General features: G+C 42.6%; 1 protein-coding gene across 1 annotated transcript in view; it reads left to right on the forward strand.

Moving 5' to 3' along the window:
- Positions 1–27,037, forward strand: part of PKHD1 (PKHD1 ciliary IPT domain containing fibrocystin/polyductin) — a 1,769,028-nt gene that overhangs the window by 1,580,478 nt on the left and 161,513 nt on the right. Inside the window, exon 57 of the mRNA XM_078647366.1 lies at positions 930–1,067. Within this exon, the coding sequence (XP_078503492.1) occupies positions 930–1,067 (138 nt within the window). The remainder of the gene's footprint in view (positions 1–929; positions 1,068–27,037) is intronic.

A 27,037-nucleotide genomic window follows, 5' to 3' on the forward strand; every position in this document is an offset into this window, starting at 1 on the left:
TAGAAGATGTCAATTAAAACAGCACACAAATAAAATTGAATGTGAAAAACCGAGCAAGTCGGGATCTTGTTTCCCTGTGTCTTCCTTCCCAATACATACAGACTAGAAAAGAAGACAAAGGACTCTGATAATTCCAGTGGTGGCTGGCACAAGTAAGATCGGTAAGCCAGGGTGGGGGAAGAAGACAGACAACGGGATAAGTTAAATTAAATGAAAAAAGAAATAAAACAAATTAACCTACGCTTGCCCCATCGTAGACTAGGCAATGCAGGTGAGCGCAAGGTAAGTGGTTTTATTTCTTTTTTATTTAATTGGACCTATCCCGTCATCTGTTGACTAACCCCCGACGCCACCCCACACCCGCCCACCGGTCTTACCTTTGCCGGCCACCACTGGATAATTCTCAGCCCTGAAAGCATTTTGGATGAACAATCTCCAGATCGGGTGTGGACTCAATGTCCATTCTTAGGCCACATGCCTGAAAGGAAACAGCAAAACAACCTTAGAAGGAGGCAAAAATGTATGACATGCCAGTAAAAATAATTTCTCCTCCGAACCTGTATACTGTCTGCATCATATGCTCCATCTATTTTTATGTTTTATTTGATGGCGATAATGTATGTCTTCATACTCCTGTTGTAGATAGTTAAGGGACATTGTTCTTCAACTTTTCAGGCAGTATATCTGATGATCTGCACAATCTTTGCGTTAAGAAGTTTATTAATTTAAGTAATTAATGATAATAAATTGTTCCATAATTTGACCACGTGAATCTGCTTAGGATAATGCATTTATTAAATGGTTTGCTGAATTCCTTCTACTTTATTGTTCGTGCATGAATACTGAGATCAGTCATTTTTGATGAACCGCACAGACTTTGTATTTCATCCCTCTGACGTATGTCATTGAGTCATCAATTCCTTTCTCAGACAGGACCATCTCTGTGGATATTGAGCTTCCTCCCCTCAGAGGGCTCTACATCCTGGGAACTCTGGAATTTCCTGCAAATTCTAGCAATGTGCTTAGTGCTGGATGCATTGTTGTGGCGGGAGGCGAACTGAATATTGGTAAGTTTTCTCTGCTAATATTGTTACACAATATGAGATTAAAGTATAGTATGACACTGTATTTGCAGTGTACCACCATGAGGTTTTCTTAGAGTGCACACACAGATTTAGGACAAAAAAGCAAATATTCAATGGAAAGTGCATGAAAACCATAACTTCAGAGTCCTTTAGTACGTAGCAATTGTTATGTGTATGTAGCTCATTTGCCTATCCTTGTGCAATCTGAGTGATTTGGTTTAATGTGATGCACTGTTTGTTTCATGCATGAGCATCTACATAGTTTATAAGATTTGCAAATGCACAGAGTGTAATATGCAATTTATTATTAATGTTAAAAGTGGGAAGGACCATGACCCCCAATGGTGAAGCCTCTAGCGAGTCTTGCGGTCCCTCCCCTTCCTCAACAGTGGTATTTAATATCATATTATACTCTGAGCATCTGCATATATGGTTTATGCCCTCACATTTTTTTCTTGTGTGTTGTTTTTCACAAAAGGTATTAACCAACACCAGCATGTAAGAATTACATTTGTGCAGCAAGTTCAAATCACACTGAAGAAATATGTTGACTATTAGGAGAGTTCTTTCCTTGAGTAAAATAATTGTTACATGCAGTCTGGGAAGCAGTAAAAACTGTTTTCTCTTGCCAGTTTTGCTGTTCTGTGGTAATAAACTCGAATTTGACCTTTGCACTGTAGCAATAAATCTGTGAATGCACATTTATTAGTACAGTTGCTACAAATTACATGCATTGTATCTATATTCACTGCAATGGCATACATATATGATATATAACATACATGTATACATCTACATCTATATTCACTGAAAAAACAAAGGTTAAAATAATGATACAATTTGGTAAAACGTAATACTTTAAACTTTAAAAATCACTGAAATTCAACAATTATAGTTATTGCAAGTATCTATAACACATTCCCTAAATTAAATATTACTCACACCCCCACAATGCACAGTGTTAATATCAACAATTCTATTTCAGATCCAATAGGGATGTTATCATGAGTGATGTAATATATGAGAGTGTAAACAGTGTGCACAAAGCCACCAGACCTGCCTTATTTAAAACCACATCCCCTTGTATTGTGATTAGCGTTCTCATTGCCTCATTGTGCACGAGGGGGGTTGGCATCCCCCAGTGGGGTTGGGTGCAGGACCTGCCCTTCACAAGCCAGTGATGTTATAGTAGCTATGGTAGTAAGATCATACTTTGCATTTAAATAAATCCTATAAATACACTTAAAAATAAAGGTTAAAGTAATGTTATAGTTAGGTAGGTTCATGAGATCTCTCTTTACTTAAAAGAAACAACTCAGAACTTCACAGACAAAAACTACATGCTAAAGTGACATTATAGTTAGGTCTGGTAATAAAAAATTACATAACAAAAATTTGAAATTCAATGAAAAACAAAAGGGTAAACTGATGCTATATTTAGGTGAAAATGTTAGTTAAAAAATACAATATTAAATAAAAAACACTGAAATTCACCAGTTATAGTTGACTGAGCTAAATATAATTTGGCTCCCCAGTCCAGCCACTGCTTATGACCTCACATATTACACCACTCATGACATGTTCAATGATATAATCAATGACATCACATTACTCAGGACATCTCAAATGACAGTTAGGACCCTGCTCCAATAACAACAGTCCAGCCTAAACTGCCAGGCCAAGTATGGAACACAAGCAACCCAAGACCAGTTTCTCCCTGATTGGGGCTCGTCACTCGGGTGTAACTTGGTTCCAGTGGCACAGTGAGCGGGGGCCCCATGTTTGGGCAAACTCTTGCCAGTTATGGCCATACATCAGACACACAAAAGGTGAGGAGAGGAGTGCTTGCATTAAGTTGTTGCAAAAGAATTATAGGTTGGAATGCAACCCTGAGCAATAGCCAGTGGTTAGACTATTTGCACACATTCGTTTTGTGAATTTTTGTGTGTTTGATATATACGCACTGAAAACAACAAAAGCTAACGGGACATTATAGTTAAGTGATATTTTCAGTTTAAATGTTACATTTTAAACTAAAAAAACACTGGCATTCACCAGTTACATTTAACATGCACAGTGCTGTCATCAATGGTGTAGTTTCAGGTATCTCATTGATATTAGCAATGTTGCCATAGAACATGTGATTAGTGATGTAATATGTGAGATAAGCATTGCTTGGCAAGGGCTGCAAACCTTTTCCCTTTTAAACAGAGAATATACCAGTAGAGACACTCTGTCAGCACACCTACACGGGAGAAGGGGGTGCTCAGGGTAACTAAGTTACAAAGGTGAGCCCCGCATGGAAAAGAGGGACTCCCCACTCCCCAAGGGTGTGTCCCATTATGGACCATGTGCTTGGGGATTCTGTCTTCTCACAGGAGTAAAGACTACTCCGGTATAGAAGAACATTTGTGCCTGGGACTGGTGAGTGCTTGCTGCAGGCAGATTTGATCTATGTGATCTATGTGAGGGACACATGACCAATAGCTCTAATGGATATATACCAAGGCATTCACCCTTCACATATGTGGACCATGTTGAGTTCATTTAGGATTACTGCTCCCTCTTCTCTAATTAATGTTTATGTTTGTCTAGGGTATGCACCTAAGCCAGCCAGCACCCACCACTCCAGTCAGGGTAAGGGTGTTACACACCCAAGATAACCCCTGGTCACCCCCTTGGTAGCTTGGCAGAGGAGTCAGGCTTATTCCAGAGGCAATGTGTGAAGCGTTAGCGCAACACAGACACACAACAGTAACACCATAAATACACCACAAAAGAGACTCCACACAGTAGCATGTAAAAATATCTCATATAGTGTATATAAACACATAGACCACAATTACATAGACCATATATCACTTTCCCAACTAGGCAGTTGTCATGACTTTAGAGTTAGTGCCCTAAAGTAAATACCTACAGGTTAAACACATCATAGAAAACATCATACACCATCACTGTACATATTATGCAGCTCCTTAAATGATATTCGCTATCCTGTCTTTGCAAGGATCAACACAACATTTATCAGTAAATTCAGGTCAGGAAAATGCAGCAGTTAAGTTAGAGGAGAAACCACATAAATCATAATATCACATCACCCATATTCAGCATGTAGTAATTCATTACAAGAATCCTCACAAGTGCAAGGAAGCAAGGCAGCTTATGAAACAGCACATGAATCACTGTCTTACCATCAGAATATAGGGTCCATTGCCGTTTTACACCTATTAAGGGTTATTTGGTTGCAACAGGAAGTTTTCCTAACATGCGGCCTGTTTCCACTTGGGGGCCTCCATCGAGGACTCACCACATATTGCTGCCAGTCACTCAGGTATGTTTCAGCTGGGTGTGGGGGGAACACACTCTGCCACAGTCAGCGGGAACCACACTGGGTCCCTTCTCGCTTCATGTGATGAAAAGCAGCTGCATAACAAGTCCCCGCTTTGTCTGGGAGGTGCTAGCCGCCTTCCGATTCCCCCAGGGCCTGACTCACTCTCAAGGCTGCCTGTCAGAGCAGGGCAGGCGGCTTCCCATCGGGCGCCCGCACTGTCCCACCCTGGCCTACACTGGGCTCCTAGAGGCGGGGTCAGGTAGGCACACCTGATGTACAACCCATTTTCTCATGGTAGTCTTTGTTTTAGAATCTCCGAACTCAGTACAGACCAGTTCTGTCCTCCCTTTTCCAGCTTGGCCACAGGGGTGGAGGCAACATTGTGAAGTGGAGACACAGCCTATTCAGGTGCACGGGAAAACTCCTTCCACTACTTTAAATGCGGAAAGGTCTGTTCAACCTGGCTATGAGTCACCCAGGAAAGACAGAGCACACCTCAACCCCCTTGTGACTGTCTAGAGTGAATGCAAACCCCCAGCCCCTGTCACTCCAAAACTAGACGGTGAATAAACAAACAGGTAGAGGTACGAATGGTAAAGCAAGAAAATGACCTCTTTCAGAAAGTGGCTAATTGAAACACACAACTTAAAACACACATAAAAGGTGTGTTATTAAATTTTGAGTTCAGAGAGCCTAAACTCCATTTGTCTATCTTGTCCCAATTGAAAGTTACACGTGTCTGATGTTAAAAGGCAGCTCCCATGTTAACCTACGGGACAGAAAGCCTTTCAAAAGTGAAAAACGATATGCACAGTATTTCACCATCAGGACAAGTAACACACACCAGTACATGTCCTACCTTTCAAATAGACTGCAATCTGCCCATGAGGTACCTTGGGCCTATTTGAGGGGTGCCTTACATGTAAGAAAAGGGATAGGTTTGGGCCTGGCAAGTAGGTGCACTTGCCAGGTCGACATGGCAGGTACAACTGTGTGTGCAAAAACTGCAGTGGCAGGTCTGAGACATATTTATAGGGCTACTCATGTGGGTGGCGCAACCAGTGCTGCAAGCCCATTAGTAGAATTTGATTTAAGGGCCCTGGCACATTCAGTGCACATTACTATGCACTTACCAGTAAATCAAATATGCCAATCATGGATAACCAGTCATAATCACAATTTACACAAAAAGCATATGCACTTTAGCACTGATCAGCAGAGGTAAAGTGCCCAGGGTCATATATCCAACAAAAACAGGGCCAGAAAAATAGGAGGCAGAAGGCAAAATGTTTTGAGAAAACCTGCAAAAAGGCCAGGTCGAACAGTATGAAATACACAGACCCATGAGATGGGGAGCATAAGTATGTCAGTGTTATTTCCATAGCTTGAGCCATGTGTCAGAGAAATGTTTCTCAGGCTTTTTTTAATGGTATGACGTTTTTATACCAGTTCTGCCTGGTACCAAGTTGCCTTTAGGGCCTGTCTACTGCAGATTTATTTTGGACAAATGCCCTCAGACGGTCTGACAGATTATTTTGATGATTTGTGTGTCCATGAATGACGCTGCTTGGTCTTTCAAGTGTGTTTTCTCACAGTATTTTGGTAATGGATGCCATTGTTTGCATGGTTATGGGTCTTCTGCTTTTCCTATTGCCTAGGAACAAATCCTCATTTGTTCATTGTGTTGCAGCCATGTTCGAGTACATATACTGAATATGTATTTCTAGTTCTGTTCAAAGAGTCTGTCCATAAAGTGCATCTGATCCTCCATATGGTGAATCTAATGGTATGATTAGGGTTGGATGTAACTCGCATACTTCTGTGTAGCATAATCATGTGGAATTATCAAACAAAGTCTGTGAGATTGCGCTGAATAATAAAAGCAGAGTAATTCTGCATGTAGTGCCATTTTCTTAGCGCAAAATTGCCCTTCATGTCCAAAATGAACTCAAGTATGCATTTTGACAGTGGATGAATTTGTTTTTATATGCGTGTACGCTTTTATTATTTTACTACTTGAAATCGAATAAAGCTTGTTTTGATTCATTGATTGACAGTGCTAAATGCAACAGAACATGAATAGCAGCGCAATAGCTGCACTCGCTTGCTAAATCTGCTCCTGTTGTAGGATTTCTTTACCCCAAATTGCTCTTAATCACATGAGCAGACATAGTTGCATTATTATTGGTAATGCGTACAATCAAACACCCGCCTCAGAATATATTACTAAATGGACAGCTATCCATCTAACATCATATATGGGAATTAGGTTGGCACATAACCACAGCTTATGAGAAAGGAACTATGAAGGATAGAATTCACATGGATGTTTACTCACTCACCTTACCCAAAAACTCTCACACACACACTACTACTTTAATGAATAGCCCACAGTGAAGCAGCATTGCGACACTGGCACACAATTCCATCTCGTTTGAAAAAAATAAACATACACAAAACGTTATGGGTCAAAAGAGCAGCTGCCAGTTCAATCCAACATATGTCCCAGCATCTAACTTAGACATAATGTTTAGCTCACACTGCAATGCAATATCACACAACCAATAAATAGTCAGAAAAAATACAAATAAAGAAATGAACGTGTCATTCATAGGGAGTTGTGTCCTGATATTCATGGCACAAATGGATAAACAATAGAAAAGCTGTTAGAAGCATCATGAATCCTATCTACCGACAACTTAGAAGTAAACAAGGAAGTGAAATTAATCTGCCAATAATCTATAGGCACATGATGGTACATATCTCAAGACCTCGATACAACTTGCCATCTAGATCCTACAACAGTGCTTTCTAACATTATCGGTCATCTGCCTTCTATTAACCACAATATTGACCCTGAACTACAGTGTGACATCTCTGTAAATGCCCCCATCCAAACACCTCATCCTGTGCAGGCACCAGCCATACAGCCTATATGAAGGGCTATGCGAACGGAAGGTGCCAGCCACATCAACCAGCACGCATGCACTTTCACTACCAATGCAAGAAACGACACTAATCAACAGTGGCATCTGCCACACAACACCAACTATGAAAACAATCCAAACATTACCACCAGTGTTCCTTCAGCTAGTGCGCATTTTGAAAACACCCATAATCATAGACTATTGCCAAATCAGCAGGGCTTCCCTCATCCATTGAGCGCAGTTACAGTCATTTAACACCTACCCAGGGACATGTGCCATCAAACCCCAACCCAGGTACCAGCAATCGGTGATGTTACAAACACTTATCTGGTGTCATGGTAAGCTTATTCCTTTATTGTGTTTGTTATCTCTGGCCTCTTTGGCCCTTGTGTTTGGAAGCCTTCATACTCCAGTTCTGTGACAGTATGAGCATGGAAGAATGTGCCACCTCAGGTCTTAGCAAGGGCTCTTAACACAGTGCTGGTTCTGAGGTCGTTTGGGATTCATTATCAGCTGATCGTACAATATGTTTAAGTCATGTTAACCAATTGAGACAAATTCACCTGAACTATTTTTATATTCATGTATACATGTGCTTATCTATATTAGCTACCATTTCTGTATTTATCTAACTCACAGTATTTTACGCCTATTTCTACCACCTATATCTGCCTTGTAAAGCGCTCTGATACCCGCAAGGGTCTTGTTCGGTCTATACAAAACACTCAAAATAAAAAATAAATAAATTGATCATTGCTGCTGTGGGTGATATATTCCCTATAGGACCATTAAAGTCAAATCAAAATGTAAGCAATGCAGATGGTTTACACCTGAGCTTCAGGGGGATTAGTGTGTCCCTAAATACTTTCAGTTTTCTGGAAAAGGAATTTTATTGAGTAAGACAAAACTTCTTACTTCTGCAAGCTTAAAAAATGCACTCAGATGACTAGTTCAGGAAAGAAAAGAATTATACTGCTAATATACCTAAGGTGAACAGTGAACACCTTAGAAAGTTCAACAAAACCTGAGGTTCTGGTTAATTCAATTCTCCTTTCCCAGGAGCTTGTGGTCATGACTTAACACCCTAGTTTAACCCTGCCATTACCCTTCTTAGGCTTTGCCTGTTTGCCATGAGTCGGGGGGAAGGGGGAGGCTGATTATATTCTTGGCAGTAGACCTCCGTGGGCAGGCTTGTCAATTTGGATAAGAATTTGATGGTAATACAGGGATTGAAATTATTTCTCCTGGGTGGCTCTTCTTTACTGTTAGTTAACTTTCAGAATGATACAAGTTATCGAGGTGAGCTCTAGTCTGCACAGCCTAAATGACACCCTGAATGCACTTGGGGAGCCCAGGGGGCGGGGGTTTTGGCCAGGGGAGGACGGTGTTAGTGGGGGACTTTAATTGTCATCTTTGTGTTAGCCTACTGCTGACTGACTAACATAGACAGAGATGCTTGGTAACAGTTGGGCTACTTTTTTTCCATTCCCAGGAAGGAAGGGATTTAGTGAGATCCTAGCCTCCCATAACCTGGCGTTAACCCTGGAAAAGTTGATCTGCATGCCCAATCACTGTGTTGCTCCCACGTACAAGGGGCAGGGCTGTTCTTACATCATAGATTTTATATTTATCTTGGATCCCCTATTTTTGTATATTGTTAATTTCACCAATGCTCACAGTCCCTTTAGTGACCATAACTCTCTTGTCTTGGAACTAGAAGGTTTGAGGGATGCTACAAGCTTTGGGGATGGGAAGATTAGTGGCCCTGTTCACGTTGACCAAGGCAGATGCATAAATTGGGCCCAGGTCAACCGGCCATTTTAAAAACAACCCTTTTCTCTCAAACAGCGCATGAGATAGCAATTTGCTTAGATACAAGTGCCCTTGATAGTGATATCTTGCAAGACTTTGTTGATATTGCAGAGAAAGCAAAGTAATTATTGACGTCCCCAGCACCTCAATCCAGTGCCCAAGAGCTGAAGATGTTTGATTGGGACAGTTCTAAATGTTTATAGCATTTGAAGCTAGCCTTAAAACAGGTCCCTTGAGATTGAAGCTCGGTGGTTGCCAGTACGCAGGCCTACAAGCAGGCGGTACACAATTGCAAGGTTACTCTTCAGTATTTAGCCTGGAAGGAGTTAACTCTGGCTAGTGAATCTAGAGATCCCTCTCTGTTTGGGAAGGTGGTAAATACACCCCTTTTCAGTGATGGGGCTGGTCCAGCCATTTGTATCCACATCTTGGTGCAAAAGTGGGTAGATCACTTCACAGGGTTTTACAACTTTGAAGAGACAGCTGAGGTGGAGAGGGTGATAGTTAGAGAGGTGGGCGGTGCCCCATGGTCTTTACACGGTACGAGGTCATTATAGGAATTAACAGCTTAACTAAAAATAAAACCCAGGCCCTGATGGAATACCTACTGACCGTTTGTGCCCGGACTTGGACTTATGTGTTCCTTACCGACTCAGGTAATGAATGCCGCTGCACGCCATGAGGTGCTGTGATCCTGGTCTACCACTGTGATAGTCCCAGTGTTTAAGAAGGGGGACAAGGACAATTCCCAATGCTATTGTTCTGTCTCCTTGACAGACACGGTTGTTAAGGTTCTGGGGAGGGTTGTACTTAACTGACTGGCGTAAGGGCATCCTTTCGGACATTCAGTACTACTTTAGGTCTGGCCGGTCTATGACTGACCAATGCTTAAACCTGTACTCAATTATTAAAGAACACTGTTTCTTGGTCAGAGAATTTACATCTGGCATTTATGGGCCTTGCGTCCACGTTCGATAGAGTCAGTCGAGCTAAACTCTGGACCCTGTGGATTGAGTTAGCAGTGGAGTGGAGTATATTGTTGTGTCCCTCCTGGAAGATTTACACAGGAATGCCCCGGCCTCAGCACGTTTCTCCCCAAATGCAGTAGTTAAGGAGTCCTTTCCCACGAGGAGGGGGTTGTCAGGGGTGCATTCTCGCACCATTCCTGTAAACTTTATATGTTAACAGGCTTGAGGAGGCCCTACTGGTGACTCAGGCAGACTGCCCCAAGGTGGGTCAAAGGCCACTCCCGGTGTTACTATAGGCGGACGATGCAGTCCTTACGGCTTGGACAGCTAGGGGGCTACAGATTCTCATTGACAAATTTTCTGCCTTTATGGATAGTCTTGACCTGGTCTTTAATGTCTCTAAATCCTACATTATGGTCATTGGACCACAAACTTCAAGGCCAATGACCTTCAGGGTGTGCCAGAACACACTCTGGGTAACGTTTCAGCTTTTTCATACCCAGGTGTACTCTTTGATGGTGAAAACATCTGGCACACCGTTTCGGAAGAGTAAGCGTGGAGATGATCAAGACTATTGGGGCATTAACATGCTTCGCCCAAAGATTGGGCTCTTGGTCACCGCAGGTTCTGATAAAAATGTATGTGAGGAAGTGCATACCATTAAATTGCAGGAGACGGTTGGCCCTTTAGGGATGATCTCTTATATTACCAGCCCCACCCACATCAAAGGTCATACAATTGATCAGGTTCTTTCGACCAGGCCGATTGAAGTATCTCTGCCGCGTCCTGTGCTATGGACTGACCACTTTTTAATTGACTTCTGCATCCTTTCTTCCCCCTCCACTGGTTCCAGATCATTGAAGGAGGTGAAACGGATGGGGCGGTCGTTTTATAAGGTCACGGCGGAAATGCTGTCTGACGCCCTTCAGCGTCATCCCTGTCTGCTCTCTGGCAACTTGGAGGAAAATCTAGATTCTGTCCAGAAGTGGTTGGCAGTTAGATTTGACGAGCTCGCACCGGGGAAACCAGTCAAATCTGTGGCCAGACATGTATCGGCCCCCTGGTTCACCCCGGCGCTTGGGCTAATGCGCCAAGACTGCAAGAAAGCCGAGAGATTGTGGCGACGTAAGTATGACCTTGATGATAAAACTAAATATCGGGATGCGATCAGGAGCTACCACAAGCATATATCTGAGGGAAAAAAAGTGTATCTGGAGCGCAGAATCGGTGAGGCGGAAAATAGGAGTAAAGAACTCTTTCGGATCGTAAAGGAGTTCGTTTCCCCCTCCTCGAGCTCGCCTGCCCACTCGCACTCCGCAGTCTGGATTAGCCAGCTTGGGGACTTTTTTATAAACAAAATCAAGTCCATTCAGGACACCTTCCCTGGTATAGACGCTGGGGCATCCACAGGCCTGCAGGTCACCTTCCCTTTGCCATCGGAAGAGAAGAGTCCAGTCCTTTCTGACTTTCCTTCGTTATCCGTCACCTCCTCTCTTGATCTTCTCTCCCGGCTCCAGTCAGGTTCACCGTTGGACCCGTGCCCAGCAAAATGCCTAGGAAAAATAGCGCCTGCAATTAACAGCTTGCTTAATCCGCTGCTTAAACTCTCCTTGACACTGGGCGAAGTGCCATCGGCCTGGAAGCATGCTCTGATCCTGCCACTACTCAAAAAGCCTACGTTGGATCCTCTTGTCCATGCTAACTATAGGCCGATCTCCCTCCTCCCTGCTCTGGCTAAGGTGATCGAGAAGCATGTACAGATCACTATTTCCAGCTTTATAGAGAGCAATAACATCTTACATGATTCTCAGTCGGGCTTCCTTGCGAATTATAGCACGGAGACAGCTTTGCTCGAGATCACCGACGCCATCAGGGAGACTTTAGATCTGGGAGGGAAGGCGATCTTGGTTATGCTGGACTTGTCGGCGGCGTTTGACACCGTTCCCCATATCGGTCTCCTTTCTAGACTCTGGGAGATCGGTTTCCGTGGGACGGTGTGGAACTGGTTTAAATCCTTTCTGACCGGCCGTCAACAAGTGGTCTGGGCACCACCGTTTTCCGCAGAAATGCCGCCGCCGGAGGTGGGGGTTCCGCAGGGTTCTATCCTGAGCCCCACCCTCTTCAATATCTACGTGGCCCCTCTGGCGGCGGTTGCGGAATCTTTTGGTGCCCGGATCATATCCTATGCTGATGACACCCAGCTCCTTTTTACTTGTAAGAAGGGAGAGGCTTTTGATGGTGGTTTTATCAGGGAATGTCTGGGTGCGGTCTTTGACTGGTTTCGGCGGAACAGTCTGAAGTGCAATTCCGACAAGTCGGAATTGCTCTTCTTCGGATGTCCGCCGGATCCTAGCTGGAAGACCTGGTGGCCGCAGTACATGTTTCCTGCTGATGTGCCCTCTGTGAAAGCGAAAAACCTTGGAGTGCAGTGTGATGACGGCCTTTCTTTCGGACCGCAAATTGTTGGTCTGACGGAGAAATGTTTTGGCATTTTAAAAATGCTTCGGAAGTTTCTCCCTTTGCTGTCCTTGCAACACAAGAAAATCATTGTGCAGTCTCTAATTGGCTCGCGACTCGACTACACGAATGACCTGTATCTAGGGCTGCCTAAATATCTGCTGGCCCGCTTGCAGATTGTACAGAACTCGGTTGCAAGAGCCATTTTTGGTCTTCCACGCAGGGCAAGAGCCTCGGAACTCCTAAAGAGACTGCATTGGTTGCCCATTGCTCAAAGAATCACCTTCAAGGTTTTGACCCTGGCTTTCAAGGCCCTCCATTTGATCGGTCCTAAGTATCTGGGGAAGCGACTGGCTTTTTATGTTCAGAGTTGGACTCTGCGGTCCGCCTTGTTGGCTAAAGCCGAGGTTCCCCCTATTAAACTTGCCCGGATCGGAGGGCGTTCCTTCCGCTACTTGGTCCCGTGCTGCTGGAATGAGCTACCGATTTCCTTAAGAAAGTCAATCAGTCTCCTTTCTTTTAGAAAGGAGCTGAAAACCTGGCTCTTTTCAGTATGATTTTTTTTCTCATGACCTTCGTGAGCAGCTGTGTTGTGTTCTCCGCTGTAGCTCTCTTTGCCAAAGCGCCGGGACACCCATCTGGGTAGCCGTGCGCTATAGAAGAGACCTTAACATAACATAACATAACCTATCACGAGTCTGTTATGCTTCGCCCATCTTCCCCTTTGGTATCGCTTTGTTCGCCCTAAGTTGGCAGGGTGTGCCCAGACGTGGGTCCCTTGCTCACTCTGCCACTGGACTCAAGCAAGCCTAGCTGATGAGGGTTATGAACCCGAAACCGGTCCCAGGATGCTTGCTTCCGGTCCAGGGAAGACATGGCTTGGCAGTTCGTGATGGACTGTTCCCATGAGGCACAGGGTCAGACTGATTTGCATATGGCCATGTCTGAACTGGGGTGGTGGAGTGAGCTTAAGAATGATGATGGATTAAACCCAGATCAGTTTACTGGGGGTGAGTGCTTGATTTGCTGAAACGCTCCGTCCATCATCCCCTTTGGTATCGCTTTGCCCAAAGATTGGGCTCTTGGTCGCCTCAGGTTCGGATAAAAATGTATGTGGGGAAGTGTGTCTCACGAGTTTGTTATGTGAGTGACGTTTGGGGTTATGTGAAGCCCGACCTTATCCAAAAAGTAAAAAAAAAATTCTCAGACCACTGTTACATGTCCAGCAGTGCACGCCAGCTTGGTCGGTACATGCTGAGCTTGGAGTAAGATTTCTTGTGGACCTAGTCACCATCAGCCCTTTACTGTGTTGGGTAAAAGTTTTGACTAGACAGGACCCTCAACTAAATTGATTGATTTGAGCCAACTGTTTGGCCCTGGATGGTGTATTGATAATCCCATGGATTGCTTATATTAAGTGGGCATTCACAGCCCTAGGGAGAGAAGAAGTGTATCTCACGCCTCACTCCCTGAAGTCTCGGGGCATACTGGATATAAAGCTACTGCCCTAGAGTGAGCATTGCTCAATAGAGAAAGTGCAGAAATGCTGAAACCGTTAGTGGGAGCCTTCATGCTTCTAATGTTTGTCATGGTATGGAGCAATATTTGGCACATGTCATTAGCAGACATGCCCAATTTCTTTTGGCGCATTTATGTTTTAATCAAATTCATCATTTACTGGCCTCCCCTGTGGTTGGATGCACTCAGATGATAGGTTGCCCTGCATTTGCGACAATAGGTCTCCGCAGGGCACCTTACATTTTGTTGTTTTGTTCTGTAATTATTACAGTTGACCTACAAAAAGGTTTCTGGTGCCACTGTTGAGGTAACTGAATTTTAATCAAGCCCGTCATGCTTTAATATACCTACAACTGCTCCCCACTGAACACGTATTATTCACTGTCATGAGTTTTTTATTGGCAGCTTTTGCATTTAGACGTTCAAGGCCTGATTGAAAATACTTAGCGTGTAGCTAATGTTCGGCATCACTTCTGAGTTTATATTGTCATTTTATGATGTTTTTATCCTATTGTGATTTGTGCATTATTTATATTTGTTTTTAATGCTTTTTGTACTGTTATGGTCGCCTGATTGTCCGAATAAAGATTTTATGATTGATTGAGTCAGGTAGCCATATGGTACACCTTTTGTTTCTTGCCCCACTAAAATTGTTTTCCAGATAAAAGATACATTTAATCTATTTCTACTTATCGTTCTAATAGTTCTTTCTGTGCTGTATCTGTTCTGTATGAACCCAATCAAGCTGTAATTTAACCTCTTCTTAAAAAGCTGCCTGGTATATCTCATAATCTGATTAATATTTGGCCAACTTCTCTTCTTTTTCTTGCTGTGGCGCTTCTGGAGAATGTGGCAGTGGCCTAACTGTAGACCTTACAGCAGCGTTCAACACCATCATTCACCAGATTGTCCTGAAAAGATGGTTTCCCATGCATGTCAAAGACATGGTGGTAGAGTGCCTTGAGTAATTTTTGACCAGGTTTCCGATAGGCTTTCCATGCTTGGCTTTCTATATGCAAAGCGAGTTTGGGAGCCCCTATCAGGGTCCCCTTCTCCTTGCCTATGGTACCCCCTGTTAATCCCTGCACCGTGTGTCAGGCATCTCAAGATGCCTGCCACACTGTCCAGGGATTAACACAATCTTCAATTTCTCTATGGGAGCTTGTGCTACAGCCGGTTTACGGCCACAGCACAAGCTCCCATAGAGAAACAGGAGTATGTAACTGCACCATGTGCGGTCACGTTCGGTCCCAAGACCACGCCAGTGATGGTCGGAGGCAACTCCGACCTGCATCGTAATTGAGCCCTTAATGTCTAAATCTTTTTTAAATTTGAATTGATGTGCTTTACCATAAGCACTTTAAATGTTTTATTTTCTGAAAATCTTTTTTAAAATGTCTGTTTCTCAAAAAGCAAGCAGTGTACCAATAAATCTTCAACTGAAACCAACACCAATACCAGTTACAAGATGCAACTGGGATCTACTTGAATTCTTCATAGCTGTATAGTAAATGTCCAAAAACCCATATGCCAACAACTGTTTCCAGAAGAATCCATTTGTAATGGTGCAACAGGAATTTGCACCATCATCAACCTATCTGATACAGAAATCTAAATAAAGGAATGTGCTTTTGTAGCAAATGTGAGAATTAACTTGAAACCATAAACCACTGACTGCTGTTGTCTAGACTCTCACAATGCGCAGACCTGCCTTTTTTTAGTCCTGACACTAGTTCACATTTGTCCCAATGCCAGTGGTCATCCACTTGAGATGACTTTCCCCACAGAAATGCACGTATCACTTTTAATGATTTACTTTTTGTCTGTGATTTGTTTTTTTAAATACCATAAACACTAGCAATTGACAATTATCTCAGGTCGAGACTGTCACGACAGCATGCAAGCCATCGTAAGCTGAATGTCAGCCAACTGCCTCACACTAAATGCAGGGAAAACTGAAGTGATCATCTTTGGCAGTTCCCCAAACCTCTGGTCACCCGATTGGTGGCCTGAAATCATGGGCCCGCCCCCAGTGCCTAATGTCAAGGTGAAAAACTTGGGGGGAGTGATCGTGGACTCGAAACTTTCCTTCGGGGATCAGATTAGCCAAGTCATTTCCTCCTATTTCCATCTTTTCAGGATCTTGAGGAAAATTAAGTTTCTTCTTCCGGAAGATAGCCTCAGAAAAGTAGTCACTGCTCTCATTTTATCCCGACTTGATTACTGCAGCGGTCTTTATCTTAACATTCAAAAGAGACATCTTAATCGACTTCAGATTGTGCAAAACGCAGCAGCCAGGGTCCTCTTGGGCACCCCAAGGTTTGTTTCAGTGAAGAAGGGGCTTCGAAACCTCCACTGGCTTCTGGTGAAACAATTTGTGGAATTTAAGGCCCTTTATACGGTCTTTAAGACCCTTAAATGATCTGGCCCTGCTTACATGAGACAACATCTCCAATGGTATGTTCCCGGCAGAGCATTGCGTTCGGCCGATGCTAAATAAATAGAAATTCCACGGGTTAAAACAGCCAGTTGGGGGGGCAGGAGTTTCTTTTGCTGTGCAGCAAAGACCTGGAGCGGCCTTCTCCTTCACCTCAGAAGTGCAACCGAGCTCCTTTCTTTTAGAAGGTACCGCAAGATGGCCGCTGGTCAGGAGCCCTAGTGAGGAGCTCTGGGGTTAGGGATATCCAATACTGGAATAAATCCCTGAATAACCCTCAGCGCGACCCAGGAGCGATCCCAGAAGCGATCGGAGGACTTACTGCAGGGAAGGAAGAGAGCAGAAAATAACGGGAAGATCGATGGTTGTCAACTCACCTAACGGAGTAAACTGACCTGGTCAGCGAACGGCAGGAGCACCTTCAGGCCGGCGAACCCATGGATGGCGGATGATGATCGACGAGCAGAAATATAGAGGCGGAAAGGGATGCGTCTGATGCTGTCCGGTGTCGCTCTGGGCTGCGCTGGACTTCGCCAGGCTGAGGACATCGTCGGGATCCCCGGTGCCGAGGATCGGGACCCGGTAGCTGGGGTGAAAGGGAAAGCGCTGAAAGGGAGAGCGGTCTCGGCGAGAGTCTAGAAGGTACTTGCCCTGCGCGACCCTATCTCCACTGCCCCCTTCCAGAAGCACACGCGAGGGAAAATAAACGAGGAGGAAGGAACCGGGAACGACTAAAGCGGCGCGCCTGACCCTAAAATGGCGGCCGCTTAAGACAGTCGCCCTTCGTTAATGTCGACAAACACTGAGGACTATCCTGGAAGGTAGACCCAAGGTGTATAAAAATTCGGACATAAAGAGAAGCACATCCTGATACTGATTGGTGAAGGGATATGGAAGTATCCTAAACTGCACCAATAACCACCAAAGTGCCAGACAAGGAACAACTAACAGAGAAGTAGGACTAGTCGACCAGGGAAGCTGAACACAAAGTACTGGAAAGAGAGAAAGTCCCTCTGCCCTCATAAGGATAACAATAACGGCAGCCATCTTACAACGTCCTAGTTCTTGATAACACACAACCCAGTTCATAACAAGGATCAGTGAGCGAGTTAGCAATTACTATCTTTGCGAATAATAAATGAATAAATGGTGAATAATTGATGAATAACTGGTTGATGTTGAGGCAATATCTACTACTACTCAACAAACCCATATCTAGACACTCCTAGTTCTGGAAAGGAAAACCAGAACAAGCAATAAACAACATCGGCAGTGATCCTACCCTGAATCAAAGAGTAACCATAAGTCATACAACACGGAAATAGAATGAATGAAAGACACCTAGAGACTGTTGGCTTAAATGCCCAGAATATAAAATATCCGCCTGATCTCACCAAAAATGCAGCTAAGAAGTTCAAACACGACACACTGAGGAAAAACCCGGACACACTTTTCTCGGATCTATATTTCAATGTAGTTAAAGGTACGACAATGAACGACCTCATATTCTACACAAATAAAACAGCTAAATGGCGCAATGCCTTCACAAAGCTGCTTGCCATTAAAGCTACGAAAAACATCCCACATGGCACAAAGATGATGACTTCACCATCAATAAGATGCAGAGCCGAACTAAGCATCTCCATATACAAATCCGGAATTGTGCTGGTACAAGCAGCAAATCGAGAACTAGAGAAATTTGACAGGATATTCCAAACGATAACAGATTCACTAGAAGACCCAAGATACCAATTCCACCTGACCCCACCACTGAACATTCATGACATCCACAATAACAGTACCAGAGGCACCTGTAGAACTAAGGGCCACCAACACGCTCAAAGCCCTAACCCGGAAGATATACCTGAAATAGTAATGTCAGTACCAGAGAACACGACAGATGGGACAGAAAGATCTACCTTTCAAGCAAACAATGAACAAGACCAGCTTCAAAGGGTAGAGCCGCCCTCGTCTCCAAACGTTGAGACTTCCAACGTAGTGCTTACACCGGCCACGAATATAATACCCTATGATAACCAGGAATTGGATGAGGCAGAAGATACCAATCGTCCTATACCTCTCTCTAGTACAATACTAGCGTTGAACGGATCCTCTTCCACTAACGCGCTCCCAACAACACGTAACATAGCCAGCACAGACGACACCTCCAATAGAACAAGAACCGTCAATCAAACAAAGGATTCAAAGAAAAGGGCTGCGGAACTCAGAATAGATCCAAAACGAAGACGAACAGGATACAAAGGCAGGATAAACAGATCAGACACACCTAAGAAATCTATCCAGAACAAGAGAGATATAAAGGAACTTCAGAAACAAGTGAGCAAGCTGACACAAGTCACTATTAATACCCTACAGGTGATTGAAAAAATAGGGACAATGACGGAGAGCATTCACTCAAAGGTTGAGCATATTCAAAACCTCGGACTATCCTCACAAAGAATCAGTAATGAGACTAACATGCTTGCAAAAAATAGAGACAACCGTCCAGACAGGACAAAATCTTTGTCAAAGGAGGAAACTCTGGCGCTAATCCGAACATATGAACCACTGAACCACACGGACGAGGAAAGAATTGAAACAGTACCACTTGACAACAACAGAACATCGAGAAAGAAGGATAGAGCATCTAACCCTCACAATTTACAACACATACAGCTAACAACAACTGAATCCGAAAATATGAACCTTAGTAACAAAGAAAATCCTCTGACATGTCTTCTACTCAATTGTCGGTCGGCAACCAAACATGCATCGGACTTAGCGGACCTCATCATTAACAAGGACATTGCTCTAGCAGTCCTCACAGAAACATGGCTTACGGAATCTTCATCCCCAACCTTGGACCTCTTAGTACCACCTCAATATAACATCTTGAGACTGGATAGACCTAAAAAGGTAGGGGGAGGTATAGCTTGCATTTATCGATCTGATATTGAGGTCAAACAAATTCAAGCAGACCCTCTAGAAGCAAGCGAATACCTGGGTCTTAAGATAAAACATACTAACAATCAAAGATGCAACATGCATACGTTTTACCACCCACCAGGGGACAATGCAAAGTTCTCAGAGGAGTTAATGGAGATCATAACGGCCAACTCTAACAGCGAAACCAAAAACATATTCCTAGGCGATTTCAACTTACACTGGGAGGACGACAATGATAAACTGGTCAACACGCTTAAAGATTTCCTCGTCGAACTAAACCTCACCCAAATGTGCACACAACCCACACACTCGAAAGGAGCGACATTAGACTGGATTATCTCGAGAAACAAAGATACAACTATCCTCTCCATAACCCCATGCGACTGGTCTGACCATCATGCTATAATATTCGGGATACCCATAATGGAAAAAGGCAGGACAAGACAACCCTTCCAGTCCAAAAAATGGATGCGGGACACAAAAAAAGCAAATATGGAGCTATTGGTTGAAAGCTGTGAAAGAGACCTAAAGCCACCGAACAACATGAAAAATGTCAATGAGCTGACCGATCATTACATAACTGCGGTGGAAAATATCGTCAATCACACCATGCCATTAAAACTGAAAAGAGTCACGGAGAAGACAAAAAATCCATGGTTTAATGAGTCACTAAATGAAGAAATGCGCAAACTGAGGATGGCCGAAAGAAAATGGAGACAACACCCTTCATCCCCCGAGCTGAAAGCCCTCAGAATAATCAGAAGCCAATATAACAAAAAGATCATCAACTCAAAAAAGGAGTTCATAAGATCTGAACTAGACAATGCCAAAAACAGACCACGAAAACTCTTTGAAATACTAAAGCAACAATCGAACAAATTAGCCAAAACCGGTCAAGAGAACACAAAAACATCCCTAAACTGCGATGACTTTTCTACATTTTTCACAGAGAAGGCTAAATCGCTAGAAGCAGAGCTCAAAAACGCCGTGGCGAACCTTCCCATCGAAAGACTGCATTTGAGCGATACCGTCTCTTCAACGGAGTGTACTAATGCAAAAAACAAGGCAAGCTGGGATACATTCGAACTGTACGACCAGCACATGATCGCCAAGACGCTCTCAGAAATCAAACCAAACAATCACTATCAAGACCCACTTCCGGCAAAGTGCTTAAGAGAAATCAACCACGTTTTAGTTCCAATATGGACCGAAATAATAAATGCCTCTCTATCACAAGGGATCCTCCCTGACTGCCTAAAAACAGGTGAAGTCGCACCCATAATCAAAAAACCCTCAGCGGACACCTCAGATCCAAACAACTTTCGCCCAGTGACCAATATCCCTGTACTAGCCAAGTTAATTGAGAAATGCGTCCAGAACCAACTCAGCCAACACATCACCAAGTTCTCCTTGCTTGACGAATGCCAGTCAGGATTCAGAACAGGACATAGCACGGAAACAGCGATTCTCCATATTGTCGATGATGCGATACAGGCACTTGACCAAAATCAAGCATGCCTACTGATTCTCCTTGACCTGTCGTCGGCGTTTGACACGGTAAACCATGAAGCACTACTGACCAGGCTGCAGGACAGGATGGGAGTGTCGGGAATTGTACTGGACTGGTTCAACTCCTTCTTACAAAACAGAACACAGCGATTCCGGGTCAACGAATCTATCTCATCTCCATGCCCTATCTCAATAGGAGTCCCTCAAGGATCGACGTTATCCCCAGATCTGTTTAACCTATACGTCGAACCACTTACAGAAATTCTCCAAAAATCACAGATATCATATCACATGTATGCGGATGACACGCAGATATACATAAAGATCGCATCCCTAAAAGACATTGAACTAATGAACGAGACATTAAAAAGGGCACTACAATGGCTAACTAATAATCATCTGAAACTAAATGCTCACAAAACAGAGTTCCTACTAATCTCACCACCAAGGAGCCAGGCGGAAATAATGGAATGGACGAAACTCGTGACTGCGCTCAACAGCACCCCAACCCTAGTCAATTCAGCTAAATCGCTTGGAATCACTCTAGACGAGAATCTGGACATGAAAGCCCACATTAACTCAATGGCTAAAAATAAATGCCCGCTTCCACCTGAACTACTTAAGAAAACTGAAACCATTCATCTCAGAGCCAGATCTCAAACTGGCAATCCAATCCTTGGTTATCTCTAGGATCGAATATGGCTGCACCACCTTAGCTGGCCTACCAAAAACATCCACAGCCCCACTAAAAGCCTGCCTCAACGCCGCGGCAAGACTTATCACCGGATCTAGGAAATATGATCATATATCCCCTCACTTGAAAGCTTTAAACTGGCTACCTTACGAAGCCAGAATCCAAATGAAGATAGCTTGTATCACACATAAAGCGCTCCACCACAACACCCCTGGATACCTAGCCAAGAAAATTCAGCTGTCTGGAGGTAACCGACCAGCTAGAAGCGCTGAGGAGTTGCTACTACGACCAGCCATTTTCAGAAAGAAAAAAACCTATGACAGAGCATTCTCAGGAGCTGCCCCCAGAATCTGGAACTCACTCCCTCCAACCATTCGGAAGATCAAAAATGTGGCAACATTCAAGCGGGAAGTGAAGAGCCTTCTGATGAACAAATACAATAAATAGAGAAGAACATTGATCACTGCCCTGATATATTGCTGCTTTACTTCAGAACATTTATGACATTAGGAAGGCGAAGAATAATCAATATCATAAAGATTTGCTAATTCTAGGTTATGAAACGGTCCAAAACTTACCTCCAAACGGTATCTTTAAATGACCTTATAACCGCATCCCTCAGGGACTTATAACTATCTACCTCACCTATGTGTATATACTTTGCTTTTGATACAATTGGAGCTGCAACTCACTTTTAACAACACTGGCACATGTGTCAAGAATGATTGCACTTCATCTACCTCATATCTGTGATTCTTTTTATTGTCAATATATATGTTATGCTTTTCACCTACTCTATGTTAAGCGCTTTGATACCCACGGGTCTTGTTCGCGCTATACAAAACTCTATAATAAATAAATAAATAAATAAATAATAAGGTGACTGAAAACCTGGCTTTTCTCCTGAAATAGTCATTCCTGTCCAGAAACCAAGTAGGCAGCTCCCAGCGCCAGGACACCTCAGGGTAGCAGTGCGCTTTATAAGCTTCATTAACATAACATTTCAAGTGACTCTTTTAGGAAGGATTATCAAGCAACGTAATGTGAGTCGTTTTATGTCAATTCATTTTTTATCACTTTTGAGGAACTATAAAATATGCATGGATATGACTGGAATTTTAAACAATGGTAGTTTGTAGGCTCATAGCTGCTTACTCTAATCTCATGTCTGCATATTATCCATGGGCGGGCATTCCACAGATGGAGAGAAGTGCATTCAGTGATATTTTTCCTATTTATTTCTTCAACATTTATTTTACTTTGGCACATTTAATCCACTACACTTCTGGATTTGAGTGAATTTATCAGCCACGGCCCCTGCATGTAAGACCGGTGGGGCCTTGTGGGGGTGAACTGGTTGGGGGTTTCGATGGATGATGTGATGATGAGAGAAAATGTATTATTTATTTAATTTCCCCTCGTCATCATCTGTTGAAATCCCCCCAACTGGGCCCCACCGCTCTTACCTGCATGGGCTGTGGCTGGAGTTTGTGGCAAATTCTCATCCAAAATGAACACTTATTCCAACCTAATTTGGAGTATATGTGCACATACATTTTGGGAGAGAAAATGTACTATGACATCTAGCTCTCATCTGCGATTACATATATTTCAATTATTTCCCTCAAACCCTTGACTAGTAAGCCAGCCAAGGCAAATTGTTTCATATGGCAATGCCTTTTATGCTTTTGAAGAGAAAATTAGGCATGACTGTTTATCTCTGTATAAGAAGTGTGTGCTTTCTTTCTGGTCACCCCAATTATTTGGCCTTTTCTGAACCACATTTTTGCTGTTATTAGAACTTTGTGTTCTAGACAGTGCTATTCAGTGCCGCAACCCAGGTACTGGTAGTGTAAAATTGCTTTCACCTAATTTGTATATTTAACATTTGTGTAAAGCATGGTAATTGTTTTTTTTGGGTGCAGAAATTGCGGCAGTGGCAGGGAAGATAAATGTCATAAGTGGGATACAGGGTATTCTTACAGCACCCACGTCTATAAAAAAAATATAAGGCTGTAGCTCTAGCTGGGCTGCACTTTAAAAGCACTGCTATGTCACATAGAAATGAAAATTACCTTTGCCATGCTGGAAAACCCATTTTATTTATTAATAAGTTACGCCTAAAGTGTGCCTTGTATGCCCACAGGGCTGGGTGCTAAATATGTGAAAAACTACATGTTAGAAATAATTTACCCTCAAAGTAAATAAATACACAAAATCTGCTTTCACTTTTTCGAACGAGATATATTTTCCATAAACAGGCTAGATATGATTAAATCCTCTCTTTCATATCTTGGCTTGGGAAAATTCAAGAACATTTATAATTTAGTGCTGAGAATAGATTTTTTATATTTTTCAGTGAAAAGAAACATTATAAAAGTGTACTTTATGGAGCCTGAGACAAAACTAGTTTAAAACCATTTTGCATACCAGCCAATCCAAGAGCCCCAGCATGTATTTTCGGGTTCAGATATAACACCCCTACTCCCAGAGGACAATGGCTTGGCCTCTGGGTCCAGATAGGCACTTGACAGGCATTAACCATCTGAGAGAGAAAATAGAATAACAAAGAACATCTTCCACTCTTCTTCTTTTGTTGAATACCAGTAATAATCACACATGACTTTACCACCTATGTTTTACAATCTGTTGACCTTTACAATGTGATATATTATATCATCGTAACCTACAACTCCAGGACCTTGGTAATGACTGATATTCTAGTTTAATAGCTATAACTATATCAATATATTTATATGTATATATTGCATATACATCTATAGCTTTATATATTTTTTATGTATATATGACATATTCTTTTTTCACTGAAATTAGCCTGAGCATTGACCTGGTTCACTTCTTAAAGTGCAAAATTTACAGCGGGGGGTCTTAAACCTGCAGACATCAGATACAGGAGTGTGCCGAGAAAGGTGCCATGTGCGCAGATGACTTGAGGCCAAAGGTGGGTCAGCCAGGAAAGCATTAGTCAGTCTGTTTTGTAAATCAAACCCTGTATACTCGGATGAGGCACATATATTATTGTGCTATCCATAAGAGCAAGTAGCGGGGTCTGTGTGTGCAAAATTGCATCAAGATATATAATCAATAGAGACCAGGCTCTGGTTAAAATTCGTACTTAGTTAATACAGTAAAGTGCATGATGTGATGAGCGTGCAAATATTTGTCAGTGCTAAGGTTCATGGTAGATTAAGCGTAAATTAAATTAAAGATAGTGTCTGGCAGCTATTGCAGGCCTGTGGTTAGCAGCATGGCCTGGCCAGTCAGCCTCTTAATCGAGTGCTGAGCAGCAGTCTGGTTTGTGCAGCCGGCAACAATGTACGGGTGTACTGGTAAAAGTGCTGGTGCAAGAGCGGCTTAATAAATGGGTGCAAGGCATCTGGGGTTGGTACGCCATGGGGCCTTGAACTATCTTCTTCATCATTTCAATTCAGCAAATAGTTTAAAACCTTTAAGACGATAAAGCATTAAAACAGATGCATTCCTATCATTTATAGTTAGGTGAATATGTCAGTGCCAACGTAACATTTTGAACTAAAGAAACACAGAAATTCACCAGTTATAGTTAGAAAAGCTAACTATAACTTGCTACCCGCCATGCACTGATTATCACCTCACATATTAAAATGCTCATGAAATGTTCTATGACATCACTGATGACATCTCAAATAACATAATTTAGGACACCACTGAAGACATCATCCAATGAGTGTGTTAATTTTTTTTAATGGTTTACATAGCGGCAGGTAAGCACCAATTTACCTCTCTCCCTAAGTTTATACAGCCTGTGGCCCGCTAATGTGTGCAACTGTTTATAAAACATATTCTCCAAATGCATCATACTTGTGTAGTGGTATTGAACATGTTATATGTTGTTGTATTCAGGAATATCTCTGTGTATAGGTGACAGTTGATGACTTGTGTCCAGTATGTTTCACACAAGTGTTTGGGTTCTGCAGAAAAAGCTTCCAACATGGCAAATATTCTACATAGTAGATACTAAGTATTGTAAGCAACCTTGACTATTTGGACAGTATAATCTCAGCATCATAATTTCTACAGAAGACTGTGTGCAACAGGTACTAACCTATGTATATGTGCTTGATTAGCTTCAAAAGATGGACAATCTGCAATTGTCTTTACATTTTCTTTACAACAGTATGAAGGCTCTAGGCAGAATACCCTTTATTTTGCACCTTCAGACCTTGTTTTCTGTTTAATGAAGTGTGTCTTTGGACAAGTTTTGCATATAGTGAACACTGTTCTTAGAAGATACGTTTTAATAATCTGTAGTGCATTCTCATGAGAGTTTCACTGTCTGCAAACAATGTGGTACAGAGTAAACTCTCGCCATAGAGTACCCACTTTTCTACTCTTATCCACTTCATTTCTCACTGTAGGTTTGGTGACTGTGAGGGATTTGATACAGGTAAAGGCTGCCTGTGGTAGGGCATTAGTTATGTAACAGAAGTTGAGTATCTGGAGGAACTTGGTTTTCTCTAAAAAGTTGTATACCATTTGCTGTAGGGGTTACACATCTATCTGTCGTTGATTGTTAATGTGAACTCCCACGAAGTTTATGATATAGGGTCAATGTTGCACATTACACAAGCTCAAGGGAGTTGTATGTGTAATGGCATTAATGATGCTTCATATTATTCTGAGCTATTTTGTGCTTAATTTCAGACCTTTAATGCCATTCTTGTTTATAGAGTAATGCGTACAAAAGAAGCTTGGATGATGTATTCAGCTATGTCATCAATGATGCCATTTGAGATGTCATCAGTGATGTCCTAAATGATTTCATAGAACATGTCATGAGTGCTGTGTTATGTGGGATCATAAGCAGTGCATGGTGGGGGTGCAAGTTACAGTTAGTTCTACTAAAAATAACTGCTGAATTTCTGTGTATTTTTTTAGTTCAAAACATACATTGGCACAGATATATTCACAGACATATTCACCTAACTATATTGTCACTTTAATGTTTTTAAAGTGAATTTCAAAGGTATTTTTAAATACAAACTCAAATCTTATTATCACACCTAACTATAATGTAACTGGGACCTATTGTTTCATAGTGAATTTCTGAGGTTTAAAAAAAAATGTAGATCTTATTATTACAAAATACTCAAATTTCACTTTAAGCTTAGTTCTTTTTCAATGCATTATATATATATTTAGAGAGAGAGAGAGAGAGATTTGAAAAGGGAAAAGGCAGAGAAGGAAGAAGTGCAGCCGCACCAGAGAAAGGGGGCAAAACAAATCAAGGCAGAGACAAATCAACAAGATGGGGGCAAGAAATAAAGTCAGCCATATTTGATGACAGCAA

Source organism: Lissotriton helveticus, chromosome 6, assembly GCF_964261635.1.
Source record: "Lissotriton helveticus chromosome 6, aLisHel1.1, whole genome shotgun sequence".
NCBI classification, from domain to species: Eukaryota; Metazoa; Chordata; class Amphibia; order Caudata; family Salamandridae; genus Lissotriton; species Lissotriton helveticus.